At 42.7% G+C, this 20,233-nt stretch overlaps 1 protein-coding gene across 4 annotated transcripts in view; it reads right to left on the bottom strand.

Moving 5' to 3' along the window:
- Positions 1 to 8,061: 8,061 nt before the first annotated feature.
- Positions 8,062 to 20,233, bottom strand: part of LOC147605312 (bZIP transcription factor 30-like) — a 48,277-nt gene continuing 36,105 nt past the window's right edge. For all 4 annotated transcript variants that reach the window (XM_086793945.1, XM_086793944.1, XM_086793946.1 and 1 more), the window contains 2 exons: positions 8,849 to 8,933; positions 8,062 to 8,675 (listed from right to left, as the gene is read on the bottom strand). In XM_086793945.1, the coding sequence (XP_086650071.1) occupies positions 8,335 to 8,675; positions 8,849 to 8,933 (426 nt within the window). In that variant the 3' untranslated portion in view covers positions 8,062 to 8,334. The remainder of the gene's footprint in view (positions 8,676 to 8,848; positions 8,934 to 20,233) is intronic.

The following is a 20,233-nucleotide window of genomic DNA, read 5'->3' as shown; positions in this document are numbered from 1 at the left end:
GTCAAAAGGGCTAGTATACCTCCCTCAAGCCTATGGGGGAGTCCATCCTGGTACCGTGGTCGAGAACGATGTCAAATGCCGAGCCATATGTTGAGGTACCATTTTTAATTCTAACAATGGTGTCCTTTATATGCCAGACATTAAGAGGAATCTATTGTATGCACAGTTGTTGTGGCCATAGCTGATCATGACTTCAAGGTTCTCTTCAATAAGGCTTGTGTAATCATCACACATGCCATCGGCAATGTCATTGGGAAAAGAATACGACATAACAACTTGTATGAGCTATTAGCTTTTATTTCCCGAGCCGATGTGGAGACAAGCAAGCTATGGCATGAGAGATTTGGGCACTTGAGCTTTGTAGTCTTGAAAGAGATGTATAGGTTTGGGATTGTGGCACATCTACTAGCATGTTTTAGAGATGTCAGATGTGTGTGAATCTAATATGATGAGAAAGCAACATCAACATGCACTTCCATAAGAAAGCAAGAATCATGTAAAGGCTCATCTCTAGAGCTTGTACATGCAGATCTCTATGACAAAATGCCAACCACTGCATTGGATGGTTCTTCCTAGTTCTTGTTTACTGATCGATGGCTTTAGTAGGAAGATGTGGCTGTATCTTCTTCAAGATAAGGCTGAAGCTTTTGAAAGTTCAAAATATGGCATAACTTAGTAGAGAATGAGACTGAGACAAGAGAGATCTTGAAGAAATTTTGAACAGATCAAGGAGGAGAATTCACATCAAGGGAGCTCAATGCCTACTGTAAGGATCACGTGATCAATAGAGATTTGACAATTGCTCATACTTTGCAAACAAAATGATGTTGCAGAGTTCAAGAATCATGCAGTGGTGGAGGTGGCGTGGAGTATGCTTAAAGGCAAAGGATTGCATAACTCTTTTGGGCCAAGGCAGTTAACACTACACTGCATATTCTTAGCAAAAGTTACACAAAGTATCTTATTCAAGTAAGAAACCCTCAGTTGTATATTTCAGGACATTTGATGTGACTGTTCTGTGAATGTTCATGTCTCATCTAGAACTAAGTGGGATTATAAGAGCAAAAAGTGTATCTTCATGTGGCATATTATGGAGTCAAAGGGTTATTGACTATATGACCCTGAGAGGCAAAAAAGATAATAGTCGACCATGATGTGGTGTTCAAGGAATATCCTCATCAGGTGCCTCATTAGGTGGAGGAGAGGGCTCCATCCACACTATCCTTCAATGAAGAAGTAGCCTAGTAGACACGACCACCACTGATAGTACCAACTCCATAAGATGTTAGTGGGGATTTTAATCTTCCTATGCAATACATGGCCTAACATTAGCTTTTTAATTGCTGTCTTTAGTTGTTGGTTTCCTTAGTAGATTCTCAAATCAGCCCAGAGAGAACCACTAGAAGGTAGGATGCAGATATTGCAATACATCAAAGGTACCATTGGGTATGGCATCACTTATGAATCAGGACATTCCCTTGACTAGATTTTGTGACTCTGATTGGGCAGGAGATTATGATAGCATGAAATCAATCTCTGGTTACTATTTTCTTATTAGGTCTAGAATTACATCCTAGATTAGCAAAGAAGCAACCTACAGTGAAACTTTCTTCTACAAAGGTTGAGTACAAGGCAGCATGAGTTGCTTCATGTGAAGCAATTTGGTTGAGGAGGATCTTAGGAGACATGGGTGTTTCTCAAAAGAGAGCAACAGTGTTGTTGTGTGGTGATAACCAAAGTTACATGGCTATTGCCAAGAACTTGGTGTTTCATGCTCGCATGAAGCATGTTGAGATTCAGTATTATTATGTGCGTGAGCTTATCATGGATGGAGAGATGGAGCTGGTCTATTGCTTGACACAATAGGGAATTGTGCAAATACGTGAAGCAGTCTGGTTAAGGAGGATCTTAGGAGACATGGGTGTTGCTGAAAAGGGAGAGTAGCAGTGTTGTTGGGTGATAATTAGAGTTACATGGCTATTGCCAAGAACTCGGTGTTTCATGCTCACAAAACACCAAGCACATTGAGATTCAGTATCATTATGTGCATGAGCTTATCATGGGTGGAGAGATGGAGCTGGTCTGCTACCCAACAATAGTGAATTGTTCAAATAAAGTTCCATCTTCATCGACTCGGCGTTGGAACGAAGAGGTAGTTCACATACGGGCGAACATTGAGGGGGGGGTTGGAAAAGCAATGCTCCACCCTCTCGATGTTTCTATGGGTGATGGATGTGCTCTATTTTATAAGGCCCCCTTTATAAAGAGTAGCCATTGTGGTGATGAAGCACCCAACAGTTCTTCCCAATTTACGCATTGGTGGATAGTAGCCAAGTGTGGCCAGATGGTTAGGAGATGGCTTAGGCACTCTGCCAAGTATGATGCATGCTCATGTGGGCTAAGTGACTGCATTCTATGGGCAAATCGAGGACACACTCTTCTCGAGTTACCAGGAGTTCATAGTACATATATCTTGTCTCAACAGATATCTACATGTGATCGTGGGGGTAGGGTCCTACCATATGGGATACTATATATAGGGAGATTTATGGAACTCCGAGTTCATTATGTTTAAGCACTCTTGTAAAGCAAGACGTCCTCCATCTAAAATCTGTCTAGATTACCATTAAAGCTCCTTCCTCACACCACATGGGTGGGTGGATGCCATTAGTTTGTAATCAAGTTTTTACAAGAAGTAGTCATATTATTTACTCTCTTCTTTTTGCGATTCAGTACTTTGTATTATGTTGATCCAAATTTCGATGTTGTGTATTCTTACGTTGGTCATACGCTATAACCTCAAGAAAAATAGAAAAAAATTCAAGCTTAGAGGGATGGGTCCTTTTAGAATCTATAGACTGACTTAAAGAGGAGTTGTCCACCTAGAAACATTGGATGGAGTCAAAATGGAAGAATAGAAGTGAACTAAGAAAGCTGCGTGGACCCTCTCCTATGAACAACTTGAAGCCATCCACCAATCTCAGGACATAAAAAAAGAAAGAAATAGAGAGGAAGAAAGAGGCTCGATGAGAGTAGTCAAAGCTCATAAGGAGAAGGGAGTTGGTCCACATGACTCGAAGATGTGAAGCCTGCAAGAAGGCTTTGCTTGGACTTCCCCACCACTAAGGTGTATGCAAGCTTGCTCTGCTAGATATTAAAGTAAGAGGAAACCTCTTATCCTATGAGACATGGGTCTCATTAGGAAAACCAGTCCTTGAGCCCACAAAAGCCTTACTGTAAACTATCTCAAGATTGTATAATGAGTGTCAAGGTGTTGTTAAACTTCATTTCCACATAAATTCTTATCCCATGGAAGGTAGTTTCTTTGTCGACTACTACAGGAAATATGCTGGAAGAAATCATAAAAGGTAGTTTCTTTGTCGGCTCTACAGGAAATATGCTAGAAGAAATCAACCTTGGAAGAGGGTGGATTGCTAAGCATGATTGTAGCGTTGATTAGATTGCAACTCTCAAGTTCAAGAAAAGAATCTTGAGTGTCCTTCTAGAAGGACCACCCCTCTCAAATATTAGAGTAAAGAATCATGAGAGTCCTTCTTGTAGAAGGAGAACCATGATAACTGCAACTCTCAAATTTGAGTAAAGAATCATGAGTGTCCTTCTTACAAGAAGAAGCGCGACAAATCTCCTCGGAGATCCAAAAATCGCTTGAACAGGTCCGATCGGGTGAGCAATTTTGATCATCTAAAAAGTCCAAGCCTCATCGAAACAAGAAACTTGTCCTCTAAGGTGTTATGGCATCAGAGTCAGATTCTGACATGGAGAGGACCCCATCCCCGAGACCACAATAACAAGACAAAGATAAGGGTGAGGAAACCAAAGGCCCCACTACCATCACTACAGTGCAAGAAAGCATAACACAAGGACCAAGTGAGTCCACAAAGGTGCAAGTTATGCCATAGTCTTTGGGACCGTTGTCCCCCGATGCTAAGGTGCTTGCATATTTGGTGGTTAAAGTTGCAAATGACAGCCAAGTGACATCTGAGAGCCATGCTCTGGTAGCGACTAGATAACCTGACATTCAAGCCGAATGTATAGAATTGATCCAATACTTTGTGGCCCAACTCCACAATGCACATGCACAACGAGTGGCAAAAGCAAATAATTAAATCACGCTTTTGTAGAGCAAGTTAGACTACGGGAAGCACATATTGTATAAATTGTTAAGTCCAATGGCCATTGTCAGAGAGATACATGGGAGAGAATGCACACCGAGGATTGATTAAAGTTTGATACCAAATCAGAAAGGGTGATGAACTTGCTGTTGGGGCAAACCTGGCTACTCTGATAAAAAAGATGAGGGAATTGGGGCACTCTAAGTAGAGAGGAACAAGACCTTGCAGAATTTCTAAGAGTAGCTTAGCAAGGTCATCCCCGCCTTGAGGCCAACAAATAGAATATCACTGCCTTGCATGCAGCTGAGCTCACTAAGAGGGATGCAATCATCAAAGCAGCAAGACTTTGGCCAAAGAGAGTGCACAAACACCCATAATCCAAGACTCTGCAAACTCGGCAAGGGCATAATTAGAGAACCTCTACATCACCTCTCTTTTTCCATGCCACCTCGGAAAATTGTCTGCCATTAGAGCTACCCAAAGCTTCCCACCACTTTTCTCTATATCCGATTCTTGCAGAAAAATCGGTCCCAAACTATGCTACTTAACCTTGCCTACCAACTTCGATTCTTGCAAATCAATCCCAAACTATGCCACTTAACCTTGCCTACCAACTTCATAGCATATCCTGGACCATCCTCACCTTCTACCCCAGTAGCACATCAACTTCATAACCGACTTGGGTGTAACGCGAGGATGTGGTCACCATTACAAAGGGGGGTAGTTTAACCACTCTGTAGGTTAAAATGGTTTCACTGGCTCAACCTACTATAAAGCGCATTGCCATTTTACTTGCTCAAACCGGCACTTAACTTTTGTAAGGCGGTACTAATACATATAAAGTGACCTTATTAACGTCAAATAGAAAAAGTTCATGGACTTAGTGAGCATAGCTTCTTAAAACTAGTAATAGATGCCGAACTAAATTTCAGTTTGATTGACTTAGTGTCCATAGTTGCTTAAGACTAGTGATAGAGGCCAAACTAAATTTCAGTTTCTTCGACTTAGTGTGCATAGGTGCTTAAGACTAGTAATAGAGGCTAGACAAAATTTAAGTTTGATTGACCTAGTGTGAAAACTAATCATGTGTACAAGTTATTTTTGGATAAGCAATAGACAATCATTCACTTGTAATAGTTTTTTTATGAGCTCTCCTTCTTCCCTCATCTTGTTTAGTTGCATTTTAGTTGAATCTTGCTTGATTGGTGGATGTATGCTAGATAAGTTTGATTGTAGGTTTTCTTCTTGTATTAGCTTCCTCTTCATTTCCTACCTATTATGAGAGAGAACCACTGTGAAGACGGATCTCTTGTTGCCTCCATCAAGGCATAAAGAGCTCTCCCTTCACCCCTTTGGTAAGGAGCATTCTCGTGTGACAATGGAGTGAGGACGTGATAGACAAGCAAGTGCACCCACATGGGAAGTTGTATTTGTGGTTCGATAGCAAAACCCAATGACACATGCTTCATCAAGGCTAAGGTATGCTCTTCTTGACTTGAACAATATGATAAACAATATCTTTTATCCATATTTTGAAAAGTTTATGATTTTTTTTATAGATAGCATATCAGTTCCACGGAGGAGAAGGAGCATGGTCAACACGAACTATTTTAGCAATTCCTAGGAGAAAAGATCTGTTTGCGAGGAAGTAAGTGTGACTTATTTAAACAAAAGTTATATACCTTAATTACATCATTACCTTTGAAGGTGTCAATATTGACTATGAGAAAGACAAAGAAGTATATGAATTGCTTATCTTAAAGATCATAAATTCTTTCTTGAAAGGCAAGTACATTAAGTACAAGCATGTGGAATGTGTTGAGGAGTTAAAGGAGTGTTTTATAGCATTGACACATGAGGCTACGATAGCTCCTATGCTTCAAATTATGGATCCCAATAAGAGATTTGTGATTAAAGCATATGCTAGTGATTATGCAATTGGAACAGCTCTATTCCACGATGGTAGGTCGCCAATGTATTTTGAGAGATAAAAAGCTAACTTATCGACAAATTAATGACCTATGCAGCATGAGAAGAAGCTTTAAGTTGTGCTTCATGCATTAAAAAGTGGAGACATAATTTATATAAATCTATGTTTGTGGTTTATGTGCATATCTCGTCCTTGGCACTTTTGCAATGCCTTTGAATGAAGGGGAAGAAAAGCTCGTAGGGCTTATGCGAGAGTAACTTTGAGATACATTATTAGAAAGGATCTATCAGTAAGGTGACACATGCTTTAACGAATATTAGACATGTGACAACTTTCATCTATTGAGATTCACTCCAATCTTTATGATTGTCTTAAGAGCTTGTATCCAAGAGAGATGCTTTAGTAGAATCAAGGATGTCGTCCAAGCTAAGACAATTGCTATTAGTGTCGGTTTGAGATAGTATTTTATTCAAACAGGGTTGCTTCTTTGAAAAGAGAAATTTTGTGAACTAGAAGCTTTAGTAGAATCAAGGATGTAGTCCAAGCTAAGACAATTGCTATTAGTGTCCGTTTGAGATAGTATTTTATTCAAACAGGGTTGCTTCTCTGAAAAGAGAAATTCTGTGTACCTACTGGTACAAGAATCTCATCTTGTTTGATTGTTATGAGACATTCTCTACAAGGCATCCTTGAGTATTGAGATTTGTGCATTTAGTTAGAAGGGATTTCTTTTGGCTAAAGCAAAAGGCTGATGATGTTATTTAATATGTTCAAAACTATTAGTGATGATAAGTCAAATAAGTTGAGCACTTGGTGGGTGGGGGTGGTTGTATCCTTTGGAGATACTTGAAACGAAAAACGTAGACTAATTCTATAGATTTTTTCTATAAACAACCATATACTACAAGACAGAATAATGCCATGTGGATGATCATTGACGGCCTCACCAAGTTACCAAGGTAGATCAACTTGCCTTTTGGAAATTATTAGAAATATAGATTCTAAGCTCACTATACATTTATGATGTGAGATATTAAATGGCGTGAGGTATTCAAGGAATTGGACACTAAGCTATTGACTTGTTTGATCATATCATAAGTCTAAGTCTGATGAGCAGATAGAGCATGTGAATTAGACAATGTACTACACAACAAGTAGTACATATTATGTACATGTCTCCATAAGATAGTTTGATTAGGAAGAGTATGTTTCATTAGTATAGTTTATTTAAAATGATTCTAAGCATTCTATGCTAACCAAAAGCAATTGGCTAAAAGCTCATCTTCATAGCATTCTCGTAGAGAGTTCAACCTGCTACAAAGGTGAGCTCTTTCGTGATAATGTATAGATATTTCAACCCACAGTCTAGTGGATCGTAAGACTCGGCATTGTTGTTGTCTTCTTAACACAACAACGAAAGATGTAGTTTGCAAGAATGAGCAAACGGAGAATAAAGCAAAATTCTAGCCAAAATTATACTCTAATAGTGTAATAGTGTTTGCACATGTATTGCTGAACTAGTGAACTAGTGTCTATGTACATGTACTCTCGTGACATATACTACAACGATACCTCTTTCACTGCATTCTCCCCAAGGAACATGCAGTGCACAAGGCAAGAGGGTTTTGGGTGGTGTTGAAAGGGTCGCAAAAGCTCACGATGGCCTGTATTATTGGTTCGTCCTTAACACAAACAGTATTAACACTTGCTCCCAGAAGTAACAAGACCTATGTGATGTAATTTGATGTATCTTATTAGCTCGTCGAGGATATTAAGCTACACATAAGCATTCTGCAGAATGCCCCTCTCCACAAAAACGATGCTCTCATGGGTACGGAGCAGAAAATTGGCCGACGGGCGCTCTGACATTTCAAAAAGTCAACAGCACACAAAAAAATTGAGCTCTCTTGGAAGAAGAGCTTGAGCCTAACAGACCAAAACATGATTCAAATCACATCCTCGTCGTCTCAAGAAAAAACAGTGCACAAAAAAATAAGCTAACAGACTAACACATCAGATGATTCAAATCATTGCAGGGTCTGCAGGTATCTGCTTGTTTCTCCAATGTACAAGGTGAGCCTAAATTAGTAAAAGAATGGTGAGATTCCAGTTGCCGTGTCCTGAAAACTGAAAGACTTTTAAGAATACAGAAGCCCAGTCCTCTCTCTCTCTCTCTCTCTCTCTCTCTCTCTCTCACATATGTAGAGGTATATACAGTGAGCAATTTCTGCAGAATCATGAATTCCAATGCATAGAGCAACATGGCAGTTATCATCCTTCAGGGCCAGCTCCAACAGTACCAGAGGCAGACTCCTCTGATTTTGTCAATGAGTTCTTCAAATCAGAAAATGTGCCATCCAAAGTCTTTGGAGGGAGCTCAGCTTGATTCTGTTGCTGGCTTGGAGATTGATATGAATTGCTGGTTTGCGTTTGCTGTTGCTGTTGCTGCAATTGTTGTTTCTGTTGCTGATGCTGATACTGGATTTGCTGCAATGTACGATGGGGGCCGTGTTGTGGCAGTGGTAAAAGCTGTCCGTTCAAGGCTTGCCCTTGTATTTGTCCTGTTGCTATCTTAAGCCTCTGGACCTCTTCCCTTAAGGCCTCATTCAAAGCTGTATACATTAAAAAGCAAGGCAAAATTGAACATGAAATCCCCTCCAATTGATCACCCAAACACAAATGATAAAAGTACTGATGACCTTGCACACCCATTTTTCAATGAAGCCATCAAAAACATGAGCAGAACGAACTGATCTGACACATGACCTTGAAGCAAACCTCTAACCTTCACGAAGCTGTGCTTGCTGTTCCATAGCCTGGAGTCTCAACTTGAGTTCACTATTCTCATTGCCAAGGCTTGTAGAATCTCTCTGTAAAATGTTAACTCGATTTAGTAATAGGCCTTTTAACGTCTCTAGTTTTGGTCTATCCTCTTCTTGTTAATTTTCATCCTAGCATCCCCCCCCCTTTTCTCTCTCTCTCTCTCTCTCTCTCTCTCTCTCTCTCTCTCTCAAATAGCCAAGGTTCAAACAGCTCACAAAGAAGGCGAGTGGGAAGTCTATCGTGAGGGTGAGGAGTCGTTGAGGATTTCAGCAAAACAAAACCAGAACCCAAAACAAAACCAAATCGCTTCTAGTTGAGATGAATGTATCTGATGCCTAGCATCGTAGCTCTACTAATTGATTAGTAGGATCACATTTAGTTCTTTCCTTGGGTGTTTTCTCTTTTACTTTTCCAAGACCACAAATTTGAAGTAAGGGTTGTTTGTGTATTTGGTCACGAAGGTCATTTTGGCCTTTTGCAGACATTAGTATAATTAATTCTCCCTCACATATTTGGCCTAAGGTCCATGAAGTCCCTAAGACCTTTGTATCGTGTATTTGGTCTCATACGCTATTTCAGCCTTCCCTAAAATATTCTCTCTCTCTCTCTCTCTCTCTCTCTCTCTCTCTCAACTTCACATCCGAGAGATTCTTTAAAGACAATAGAGATCCCCCTCTACAAATAGTGGACATATAGAGCATATATGAGATTATACATGAGCTGTAACATAGTGACAACGCCCATATTTTACATGGCTACCTTGTAACTCTCTAGTGGCATGATCATTTCTTTGTATGGGTAGGTAGGTAGTTTACTGTTCCATTTTTTATGGAATGGGATCATCACAACAAGCATAGATCACAACTGAGAAGCATGAAGCTAGAATGCTTGTGTGTGTACAACATTCAGAATCGATGATTTGGGCGTTGCTTAGATAGCCCTCAAATGGAATGTCCAAGGTCTTGACCTTTGGACTAACCACAACTATTCATTATTATAATCACCATATATGAACCTTAGTTTACAATCAATAAATGAGTTTGTCTCCCAAGTGCTAAATAAGTGAACATTATCTTTCACATCTCCCCGTTAACGATCAACTTACACCCATCGTATCTCTGAAATACTCACGCGTGAGTTTTCGTTTTCTTTTCAAATGTCGACTCATGGTACTCACAGCATAAGGTATGTCAAGACGAGTAATTATCACATATATCTAACTTCTAACATGTCACGTGCACAGGACATGCTTTAAGGATTAACTTCTAACATGTCATGTGCACAGGACATGCTTTAATCCTTAAGGTAGCTCAGAGATCGAGTACAAGGCCAGATTCATGTGTTTGTAAGGGCTATTGTGCCATATTGATGAGCAACCATATGTGGACAGAGTTATTGGGTTAGTTTGTGAACACGCTTAGTTGCGTTGCACGCATTACTATTACCGTTGGTACGGTTGGTAACTAACTCACCAACATTAGATGCTATAAATAGGAGTCTAGGCCTTGGTCATTTTCATTCATTAATCAGTCAATTAAGTCATTGAGAACTCACGACCAGTGCTTCATTGCGTATCTCTATTTAGAATTGTATATAGTTCATGTTTGTAATACATGGTAGATTAGGTCATCTCTCTCTACTGCGTATTGAACATGAAGTAGAAGCAGTTTGTTACATGGGTTTAATTCTCTGATTAGATACTAATCACAATCAATCAATCAAAAACACGATTCCACCAGCACCCATGTTACATCGGTATCAAACTGTTAGAAGGCGGCTGCAACCTTTTTCCTCTCACAAGGGCATGGAAATTCATCGCGAAAGACTCCATCATCATCAACATTTTCACTCAAGTTTGCATTTTTCATCAAGGTTGTGTTTTGCAAATTCTATACTAGATTGCTCGTGTGTGCAAGGGGCGTTTAGCCAAAGGGAAAGAAAGAAGGCCAAATTGTCACGTGCACCCCTGCATTGTGGTACATGATGACAAACTGGCTCATCAACAGTGCAAGAAACATGTATAAAAGTACCTTTTAGGATTTATTTGTCGTATGCCGTGACCCCTTTGTGAGCCCAGTCAGGGACATGTCAGGCACGAGGTCAGTCTCTTGGCCTTAGAGAGTCAGGTCAGTCCTCTTAACCCATTGTGGAGAATTCAGCAAGTGTTCATCATTCAGGAGCATGTAAATGTCAACCATAGCAAAAGATGCATTAGGAGCATATAATTGCACTTCATATAGATGGGGCCAGCCCCAAGGCAGCCCCCAAAGTGTGGGCTAGCCTTGCAAGGGATAGACAATCCCCTAGCCTTGCTTATAGGCTCAGCCGACCAGCCCTTGGGAGGTTGTGGAGCAGTCAGCAAGACCCATTGAGGTCTTGGGGCCCAGTCGGCCAAGACTGGCAGCCACCTGACTTGTTGCAGGCAGCCGACTGGCATTAAATGTCAGTCGTGGACAGTTTCAGCCAACCGACAGGCTTAAGGGGCAGCCAACTAGGCACCCTGAAGCATATGAAAGGCAACTGCTGTTCGGTCCATAAAATCATCAGTCATAAATCAGAGATTATCATCAAAATTCAAGCATGTATGCTTAGGCTCTTGCCTACAGTCCAAGGCAAAGAAGGTTAGTCTCTTTAGGAGTATTTAGCACACCTTCCCTCAGTCTCGGGCAACGTTTGGTCGCTTTGCCCTTGCGTTTGGCGGTCACAATCTATCGGTTTGTCTGCTCAGTCTTGTGGACATAGTTCAGCTTGTATACAGTTCTCCAGAAGAAGAAATAAAGTAAATACTCCTGCTTGCAAGGCGGGCCCTTCAGTGGGTAATTCGGGACTCCATCTGGTGTCGTCACTACATCATCTATTTTCAGATTCATGTATGCTGTTTTAAAGGATTGCTAAAGACTCACTAAACTCCGGTTTAAAGAAAGGCTTCGTTGTTTCACACGATCCTAACTCGGCGCATGCTACATTGGTATCAGAGCGATTCAACCAGGCAACCTAGGGTGAGGCCATCCGTTGGATGGTAAAGCTGAGATCGCGAAAAACCACTCGCCCATCCACAATGGCATCAAGCTCTGAAGACATCACTAAAGAAGAAGAACCATTCGAAGAAACCCTTCCACAAAAAGAAGTCGAAGACACCCAAAAGCTAAAGGAGTAGATAAGGCAACTCCAAATTAAACTCGAAAGAGTGCAGATAAAGAAAACTGGCAAAATTACATCAAACATTGGCCCAGCAAGAGACACCCAAAGAACAAAGTTCCTCAATGGAACAATAGTATCGATGGATGACTCAAAAGGAAGAGTGAGACCGTGAAGCAAGAATGGCCAAACAATTGGCACAGAAAGCCAAACGCAAGGCCAAAGAGGAGCGATTGCGGGCGGAGCTCGAAGTGAAGGCAAACCACCAGCGACAAGCCCGAGAAGACTCCAGGGACCAGTTCCAACAGAGACTCCAGACACTGGTAACTTCTTCCACCCTTCTCAATCCTCCACAACCCCAGTCATAGCCTCGACAACAGTTATTCGTGCCTTAGCAAACTTCACCAAGTACGATGGCAAGTGCGACCATTCGGTAATGACTCAGTTCATTCACCAGTTCGTTGCCCACTTTCCTATTTCAAAAATCACAAAAACCCAAGACAAAGCCCATCTGGCGGCTCCACACCTCACAAGTGATGCAATCACTTGGTAGTAACATTGGTCCCGTTTGCATACAGATCCTTGCAGTGTCTTCCCGAACTATGCTTGGCACACCTTTGTGCCCGATTTGAAGACGAGGTTTCTATATGTACCTAGATGAATCTAGGAACATGCCCAAATCCACCTTTTAGGAACATGCATGTTATATACACATGGTAGTCAACCCACAAGACTATATAACTAACACCTCCATTATGCATAGTATGGACTAGATACTACAACACCCCCACTAACGTCATCAGTACCCAATAGTGGGTGTAGAACTTTGTATCAAGATATGCTCTCACACGCACTCCACACACACACACACACACACACATAAGAGCATATATTCCCACAAAGCCCTTCGTACTAAGTTTCTATCAAACCTTCGAAGATGCATGGCAGACTCGGCCATAATAGTACAGCAAATAGAAAGAATTAGTACAGCAAATAAGTAGTTATAAGGCAAATGCACTGCTAAAGATAGAAAGAATAAGCACAATATCAACTGGCCGCAACTCGGACAAAAACTTCACAATGTGAAATTTGCATGTCCGCTAATACGGTTGAATTATATACCTAGACGAATCCAAGAACATGCCCAAATTCAGCTTTTAGAAACATGCATGTTATATACTCATGGTAGTCAACCCACAAGACTATATAACTATCCACTCCATTATGCATAGTATGGAGTAGATACTACGACATCCCCACTAACGTCATTAGTGCCCAGGTTTCTACCCCCGCAGTACATGAAAAATCTACATGATGAGTTCTACAAACTCATCCAAAACGGTTCCCATGTGCTACTACAACAAGGTGATCACATCAGCTCAACAGTTGGGAAGGTCCGAGGAGCAGAAGCTCAAGCAGTTCATTCGAGGATTGGATCCAAACATTCGGTTCCCCGTTCGAAATTTTGAACCTCAGACATATGACAGGGCTTTGACTCTTTTACAGAATCATGAGATAATGCTCAATGGAGGCAAGCCCAAGACTGCTCCAGTCACCCCCAAACCTCAACGACAAACACAATCCAACCAACAGAACCAGGTGTCTAACCAGCACTCGGGTAAGGAGGCTCCCAACAACACCGACAAGGATCAAAAGAAGAAGGACCATAATGGCTGTGGGAAGGAGCAACAAGATGGACCTAAGAAGACCCCTAAAGAAAAGATCAAGGAGGGTCTTATTGGAGGATTCCTCCACTCAGATGAGAAGGAACGGTACTTCAAAGAGAACGTTGTTTTTTATGCCACCACACAGGACATGCCAAGAAGGATTGTACCAAATGGCAGGCGGAAAAGAGCAAACAACCAGCCTCTACAGTGGGGCTACCGCCACAACTGTACCACCCCTCTACCCCCGCCCTCGACCACCAATGTCGTTCAACTTTTGTCCACTTTGAATGCAATACTCGTAGTGGTATTCGATGATAAGCAGGAGGGCAGCGCTGAGGAGCATCAAAAAGGTCTTATCAAAGCTTATGGCACATCGAAGGGGTAAGAGTTTGTTGTCCTATTCGACATGGACAGTTCAGAAGATGCCATCTCTCCGCATTTCGCAACCAAGATGAAATGTGCCCTTGTGCCGTATCATTTGGACGTGAACGGGTTCACTCCCAACCTAAGTAGTCATATTTCTCGGAAAGCTCAACAGTTTGCCTTCACAGTTCAGAAGACCCAGTTTCAGAGGGACTTCATTGCCCCTTCTTGGGTGCAACATGATCCTTGGAATTCAGTGGTTCCACCAGTATGAGCCCATTCCTGATTGGACGTAGGACACCTTCACAATCGTCGAAGGTTTGTTTGAGCCTACTATCATTAGAGGGGATCAGAGCATTCAAAGTATTCCACTTATTTTCCACCTTCAAGCCAATAGAGCTATCGGAAAGGGAGCTCAGTGTGCGATGATCTATGTCCCCTCTACCCCCGCCCTCGACCACCAATGTCGTTCAACTTTTGTCCGCTTTGAATGCAGTACTCGTAGTGGTATTCGATGATAAGCAAGAGGGCAGCGCTAAGGAGCATCAAAAAGGTCTTATCAAAGCTTATGGCACATCGAAGGGGTAAGAGTTTGTTGTCCTATTCGACATGGACAGTTCAGAAGATGCCATCTCTCCGCATTTCGCAACCAAGATGAAATGTGCCCTTGTGCCGTATCATTTGGACGTGAACGGGTTCACTCCCAACCTAAGTAGTCATATTTCTCGGAAAGCTCAACAGTTTGCCTTCACAGTTCAGAAGACCCAATTTCAGAGGGACTTCATTGCCCCTTCTTGGGTGCAACATGATCCTTGGAATTCAGTGGTTCCACCAGTATGAGCCCATTCCTGATTGGACGTAGGACACCTTCACAATCGTCGAAGGTTTGCTTGAGCCTACTATCATTAGAGGGGATCAGAGCATTCAAGGTATTCCACTTATTTTCCACCTTCAAGCCAATAGAGCTATCGGAAAGGGAGCTCAGTGTGCGATGATCTATGTCCACCCACGGCAGATAGCAACATCCACCGTGACTCCAATAGAATCCCAAATGACCGGCCTGTCTCTGTGTGAATTATCGAGCCTTGAACAAATTGACAATCAAGAATAGAGTACATCCTTGAAAGGCTCAACGGTGCTCACTACTTCACAACGATCGACCACAAAAGTGGCTATCATCAAGTCAGGATTTTCAAGGCCGATATTCCAAAGACATCAAGTCAGGATTTTCAAGGCCGATATTCCAAAGACTGCCTTTCAAACAGAACGAGGGCATTGTGGGTTTGTGGTCATGCCTTTTGGTTTGACCAATGCACTGAAGATGATGTCACAAGTCTTTGACGTACTCATCAGTATATGGCTTTTCATTTTTTTGGATGACATTCTTATTTTTCTACCACTACATGGCAGCACGTGAAGGATGTCCAGAAGGTCTAATAGCTTTTGCCAGACAACGAACTCTACATTACTGCAAAGAAGAGCATATTTAGAGTTCAAGAAGTCCAATACCTGGGTTATGTGATCAATTCCAAAGGCATTCGCCTTGATCCTAAAAAGATAAAGGCAATCCTCGATTAGGACGTTCCAAAGGCAGCCCAAGAGATGCGTTCCTTTGTGGGCTTGTGCCAAGCATATAGCTCACATATGGATCAATTTTCTAACCTTGCAGCACCATTAACAGATAGAAAGTTTAAGACACAGGTGAGGCTTTAGAGGCTTTCTTGGCTTTTAAAAAGGTAGCTTCCGAAGCACCAGTTCTTTAACTCGCATCATGGGATGATCCTTTTGAGGTAATCACGGATGCTAGTAATCTCGCCATAGGACAATTTTGCAACAAGAAGGCAAACCAGTGGCGTATTACAACAGAAAGTTGAATGATATAGAAAAAAAATTATTATGTATATGACAAAGAGTTGCTCGGGGTTATCATAGTCTTAAAGCAGTGAAAACTTTTTCTTTATTGAAGGGAAATTACTAGGAAAGATAGACCACCAGGCCTTGAAGTGGTTACAAACTATGCCAAGTGCACAGTGGAGCAATCGACAACACCGGTAGAGTCAGTTGTTCCAAAAATTTAGAGGAATGATAGAGTATGTGCCGGGTAAGAACAACCCCGTCGCGCCGACGCTCTAAATCGCAAAGGTCCTATTCAAACAGTGCACGAGTCCACTTTGTTGGAGATACAAGGGAAAGATTTAGACAGTATGAAGACACAGTATATAGATTGTCCAAAATTTGAAACTCCTTAGAGTATGGCCCTTTATTCCGAATCGGGCCATTACACCATTCAGGACAGTTGGCTCTTTTACAAGGGTCGACTATGTGTTCTAAGGGAGAAAAGACCGGCACTCCTCCATGATGCCCATGATTCACTTGTTGGTGGTCATCGCAAGATTAACACAACCTTGGAGAAGTTAGATATCGTTTTATTAACCGAAGATGCGTAGGACTTTCTCCACATCAATGTCATGCTGCTTAACTGTAGCTGAAAATACTAGTATGTCGTCCGGAAATATGAAAACACATTTCCAATCAATTCCCGAAACACCCGCATCATCATGCGGTTGAATGTGACTGGGACGTTCGTCAAGCCAAAAGGCATGACCACAAATTCATAGTGGGCCCGATCCGTACAGAAATCCGTCTTGGGAATGTCCCCCTCAACAATCCTCACCTGGTGGTACCCACTCTTCAAATCAAGTTTCAAGAACACCCTAGCCCCATTCAACCTCTCGAGAATATAATCTATTCGAGGCATCGAGAATCTACTCTTGATAGTCAGCTTATTGAGTGCACGATAATCGACACACAAACGAGAACACCCATTTTTCTTCTTGACAAACAGGATTGGTGCTGCAAATGGCGACACGCTGGGGAGGATGAAGCCAGATTGCAACAATTCTTGGAGTTGGCGGTCCAACTCTAATTCCATTGCCTTGGAAAGGCGATATGAAAACTTGCTCAGGGATTTCGAGCCTGGAAAGAGATCGATCTTGTGGTCTTCCGATTTGGACGGGGGAGCCGGGGAGGGAGATTGTCCCAAAGAAAAGTCTTCTTGAACTTTTCATGGAGCCATCGTCTAGGCAGTATGGATGTACAGTATGGATGTAAATCATCACACAACGTGCGCCTTTCCTAATTGCTCGTTTAGCAAGTGGCTTATGAGCGGAAAGTTCGAGATTCCTAGCTCACACTTAATGGTCACTGGGACGTTGAACATATTCCAACTAATCTGGAAAGTGTGCATGCCCCACTTGACATCATGAAGGAACTTGTGAAACCACTGAATGCCCAAAATTATGTCTGCTCCTACAAGAGGGGCAACCATAAAATCACGCACAAGAGAAGGAACCATAAATTCACGCACAAACTCTATGCCGTGAATAGCTAACTTTGAACCAGGAGCTTCATACTTGATGCTCGTCGTCATGCCTGTGCTAAGACCCTAAACTTGCTTGTCCCCCGAAGTCAGGACAAAACGGGCACGCCGAGCAGCCTGTTCCGTGACCACGACCTCCGTGCTGCACCTGTCAAACAAGACAACAACTCTGTAGCCAAAGGGCTTGAGCAATTCATTGCGCTCATGCTCTTGGTCATAGGTGCGTGCCCTTTTGCTTATCTTCGAGCTCCCGGTTATGACTGCTCCAACTAAAGCATTGAGATTCGAAGAACTAGAGACAGCCACCACTGGGGTTTGTGTGGGAGCCGGGCTCACCACTGAAGCCGTGGAGGCTGAGGTGGCAGTCTTTGGAGCGGTAGTCTTCTTAGAACACTTCCGAGAAGTGTGTCCTTTTGTATGACAAAAGAAACACCTACCCTCCTCCATGTACTAAGCAATCTCCTCAGCACTCAACTTGCCACCAATCTTGCCTGCCTCCGCTTTCTGGTCTAGAGTAAGCTTGGACACATTGGTTGAGTTCTTGGAGCAGAAGGCTCGTGTGCTATGTTCTGGGAAAGAACTCGTCTGGTTCTGGCCTTTTCCCCCCAAGGTGGTAGCCTTGGGAGTAGCCGGCTGGGAATTCTTGGGCTTTCCACCATTGTGCTTCATTTCAGCACTCTGCGTAAGCGAGAGTGCGTCTTTGAAGGTGGCTGGCCTAAACATATGCACCTCCCACTGGATTTGCGTGTCAAGACCATACAGGAATTGCCATTTCTTGTCCATATCAGATAAGCCCCAACTGCAAACATAAGTTTGAAATTTTATTTGCACCTTTTGACGCGCTCTCCTAAACTCGTCTTTGAGTCGCTCAAGGTAATGGGACTGTAGAAACCGCAGTTCACCAAGGAATGACCTCACCTTCCAAGTATCAACTAGCTAAGATCACCCTGTCAATATCATTTTTTCTAACTGCAGCAAACTAAGCTTCAAATTGATGCAACCATGAAAAAAGAGTTGTGGGGTCGAGTTTACCATTATACTTATTAGAATTCATTTTCTCAAGAAAATGACTTGAGAAAGCCACTGGTGTCAGTCTTGCGTCCAAAGCCTCAAGGTATCGCTCATGTTCCACGCGTCGCATGGCGTCGTCTTCACGTTGTCGAATCTCCAATGCATGCATTTGTAACTCAAGCATCGAACCCGGCTGCGGTCGTGACTCTTTGAGAGAGTCCCTATGTAGAGGATCTAGAATCTGGGAAACGAAAGGAGAGGGAGGAGGAGATGCAAAACGCGGAGATGGAGAACGGGTGCGCTCTTGCAAAGCTAGTATCTGCGTCTTCTGCTCTTCCAACTTGGTATTCTGGTCTGCGATTGCTTGCATCATCTGTTGAAACATTTCTTTTACACTCATGCCTGTGATGCCCAGCTGGACTGCTTGGTGCACTTTGGTCCCAAGGTTCTTGGTCTCTCTCGTCGTCGAAGCTCGCCATAGCAAGAAAATGCACCTTCTTTCCAGAGCACAATCTGACCATCCACTATGTGTGTGGGAGACTTCTGGAGGCTGAAAACCAGCCGTCCTTCGAGGGACAAGAGTAACTCCGAAAGGGATTGTCCACCGGAGCCTGAAAACCAACCACAAGCGAGAAAAAAGAAATCTGGTTTCTTGCTCAATCTTTACACTTGAAGTAGGCTCTGATACCATTGTAACACGCGGAAGCTTCGGGGGAGATCAATAACTTCAATGCTCAGAAATCAGCACACTTTTCACGACGAGAATAACGCACAAAGCTGAATATAGATGTGCAGAAAATAGAGAGAGAGAGAGAAAGAAAGAAAGAAAGATTGTATTAATGTCTCTCTCATGCCAAAGAGAACTGGCCTATGAGACAAAACCATGTACAATGTATGTGGTATCTCTGAGTATCAGATGGTGCTCAGTGCACAATACAACAACTGGAAGAAAACCATAGTCACAGGGGACGGAAGGGACGGACTGTTAGAACGGAGAGATGCCGAGTCGGGACAGTTCAAGAACTGGGACAGCAGGGAACGGCTGGACGTCTCCCCGGAGGCGTCCCTCACAAGGGACGGTGAAGGGGACGGCAGTAGGAACGGGGACGGCAGGGAGCCATTCTGCGCAGTCAGACTGGTTTCTTTTGCTCATTTCTAGCCGTTTGCGGGGCCGTTTCTAGCCATTTGCTTTGGCTCTTTCTAGCCGTTTGGGAAGGCCTTGAGCCTTTGAGACTTGGGCCTTGAGGCTTGGGCCTTGGGCCTTGCCTCTCTCTTGCCTTGAGGTTTGGCCTTTAGGCTTGAGCCTTGGGCCTTGGCCCTTACCTCTCTCTCTCTCTCACTTGCCCTTGCCTCTCTCTTGCCTATCTAATATCTATATAAGAACAAGACTACAAGGCTACAAGCACACACACACCCCTTTAAGTTTTCAAAGTTCAAGCAACTCTCTCTCTCGCTATTCTCTCTCCCTCAAGCTTCTTCTAACTTAGTAACTTCCAACTTCCAAGCCTCTCACACAAGGCCCTACTCTCTACTATCTAGACTCTCTCTCTCTCTCTCACCTCTCCCTCAAGCCTCTTGAGTCTTCCAACTTCCAAGCCTCTAGGCCTCTAGGCTCTCTCTCTCTCTCTCTCTCTCTCTCGTTTCAAAACTAGATCCAAAAAGTAAGCTGAACTGATATTTTGTATCTACTTAATTATTAATACAATCAACCGTCAACGTCTTTACTCTTTGATTAGCGTATTTTATTAATATGACTCAAAAGCTTATATGTAAATTTATGCTCATTTTG

Source organism: Cibotium barometz, chromosome 60, assembly GCF_041138505.1.
Source record: "Cibotium barometz isolate CiBa-2024 chromosome 60, ASM4113850v1, whole genome shotgun sequence".
NCBI lineage: Eukaryota > Viridiplantae > Streptophyta > Polypodiopsida > Cyatheales > Cibotiaceae > Cibotium > Cibotium barometz.
The sequence above is the reverse complement of the archived record's forward strand: the minus strand, read 5'-3'. Positions and strand labels throughout refer to the sequence as shown.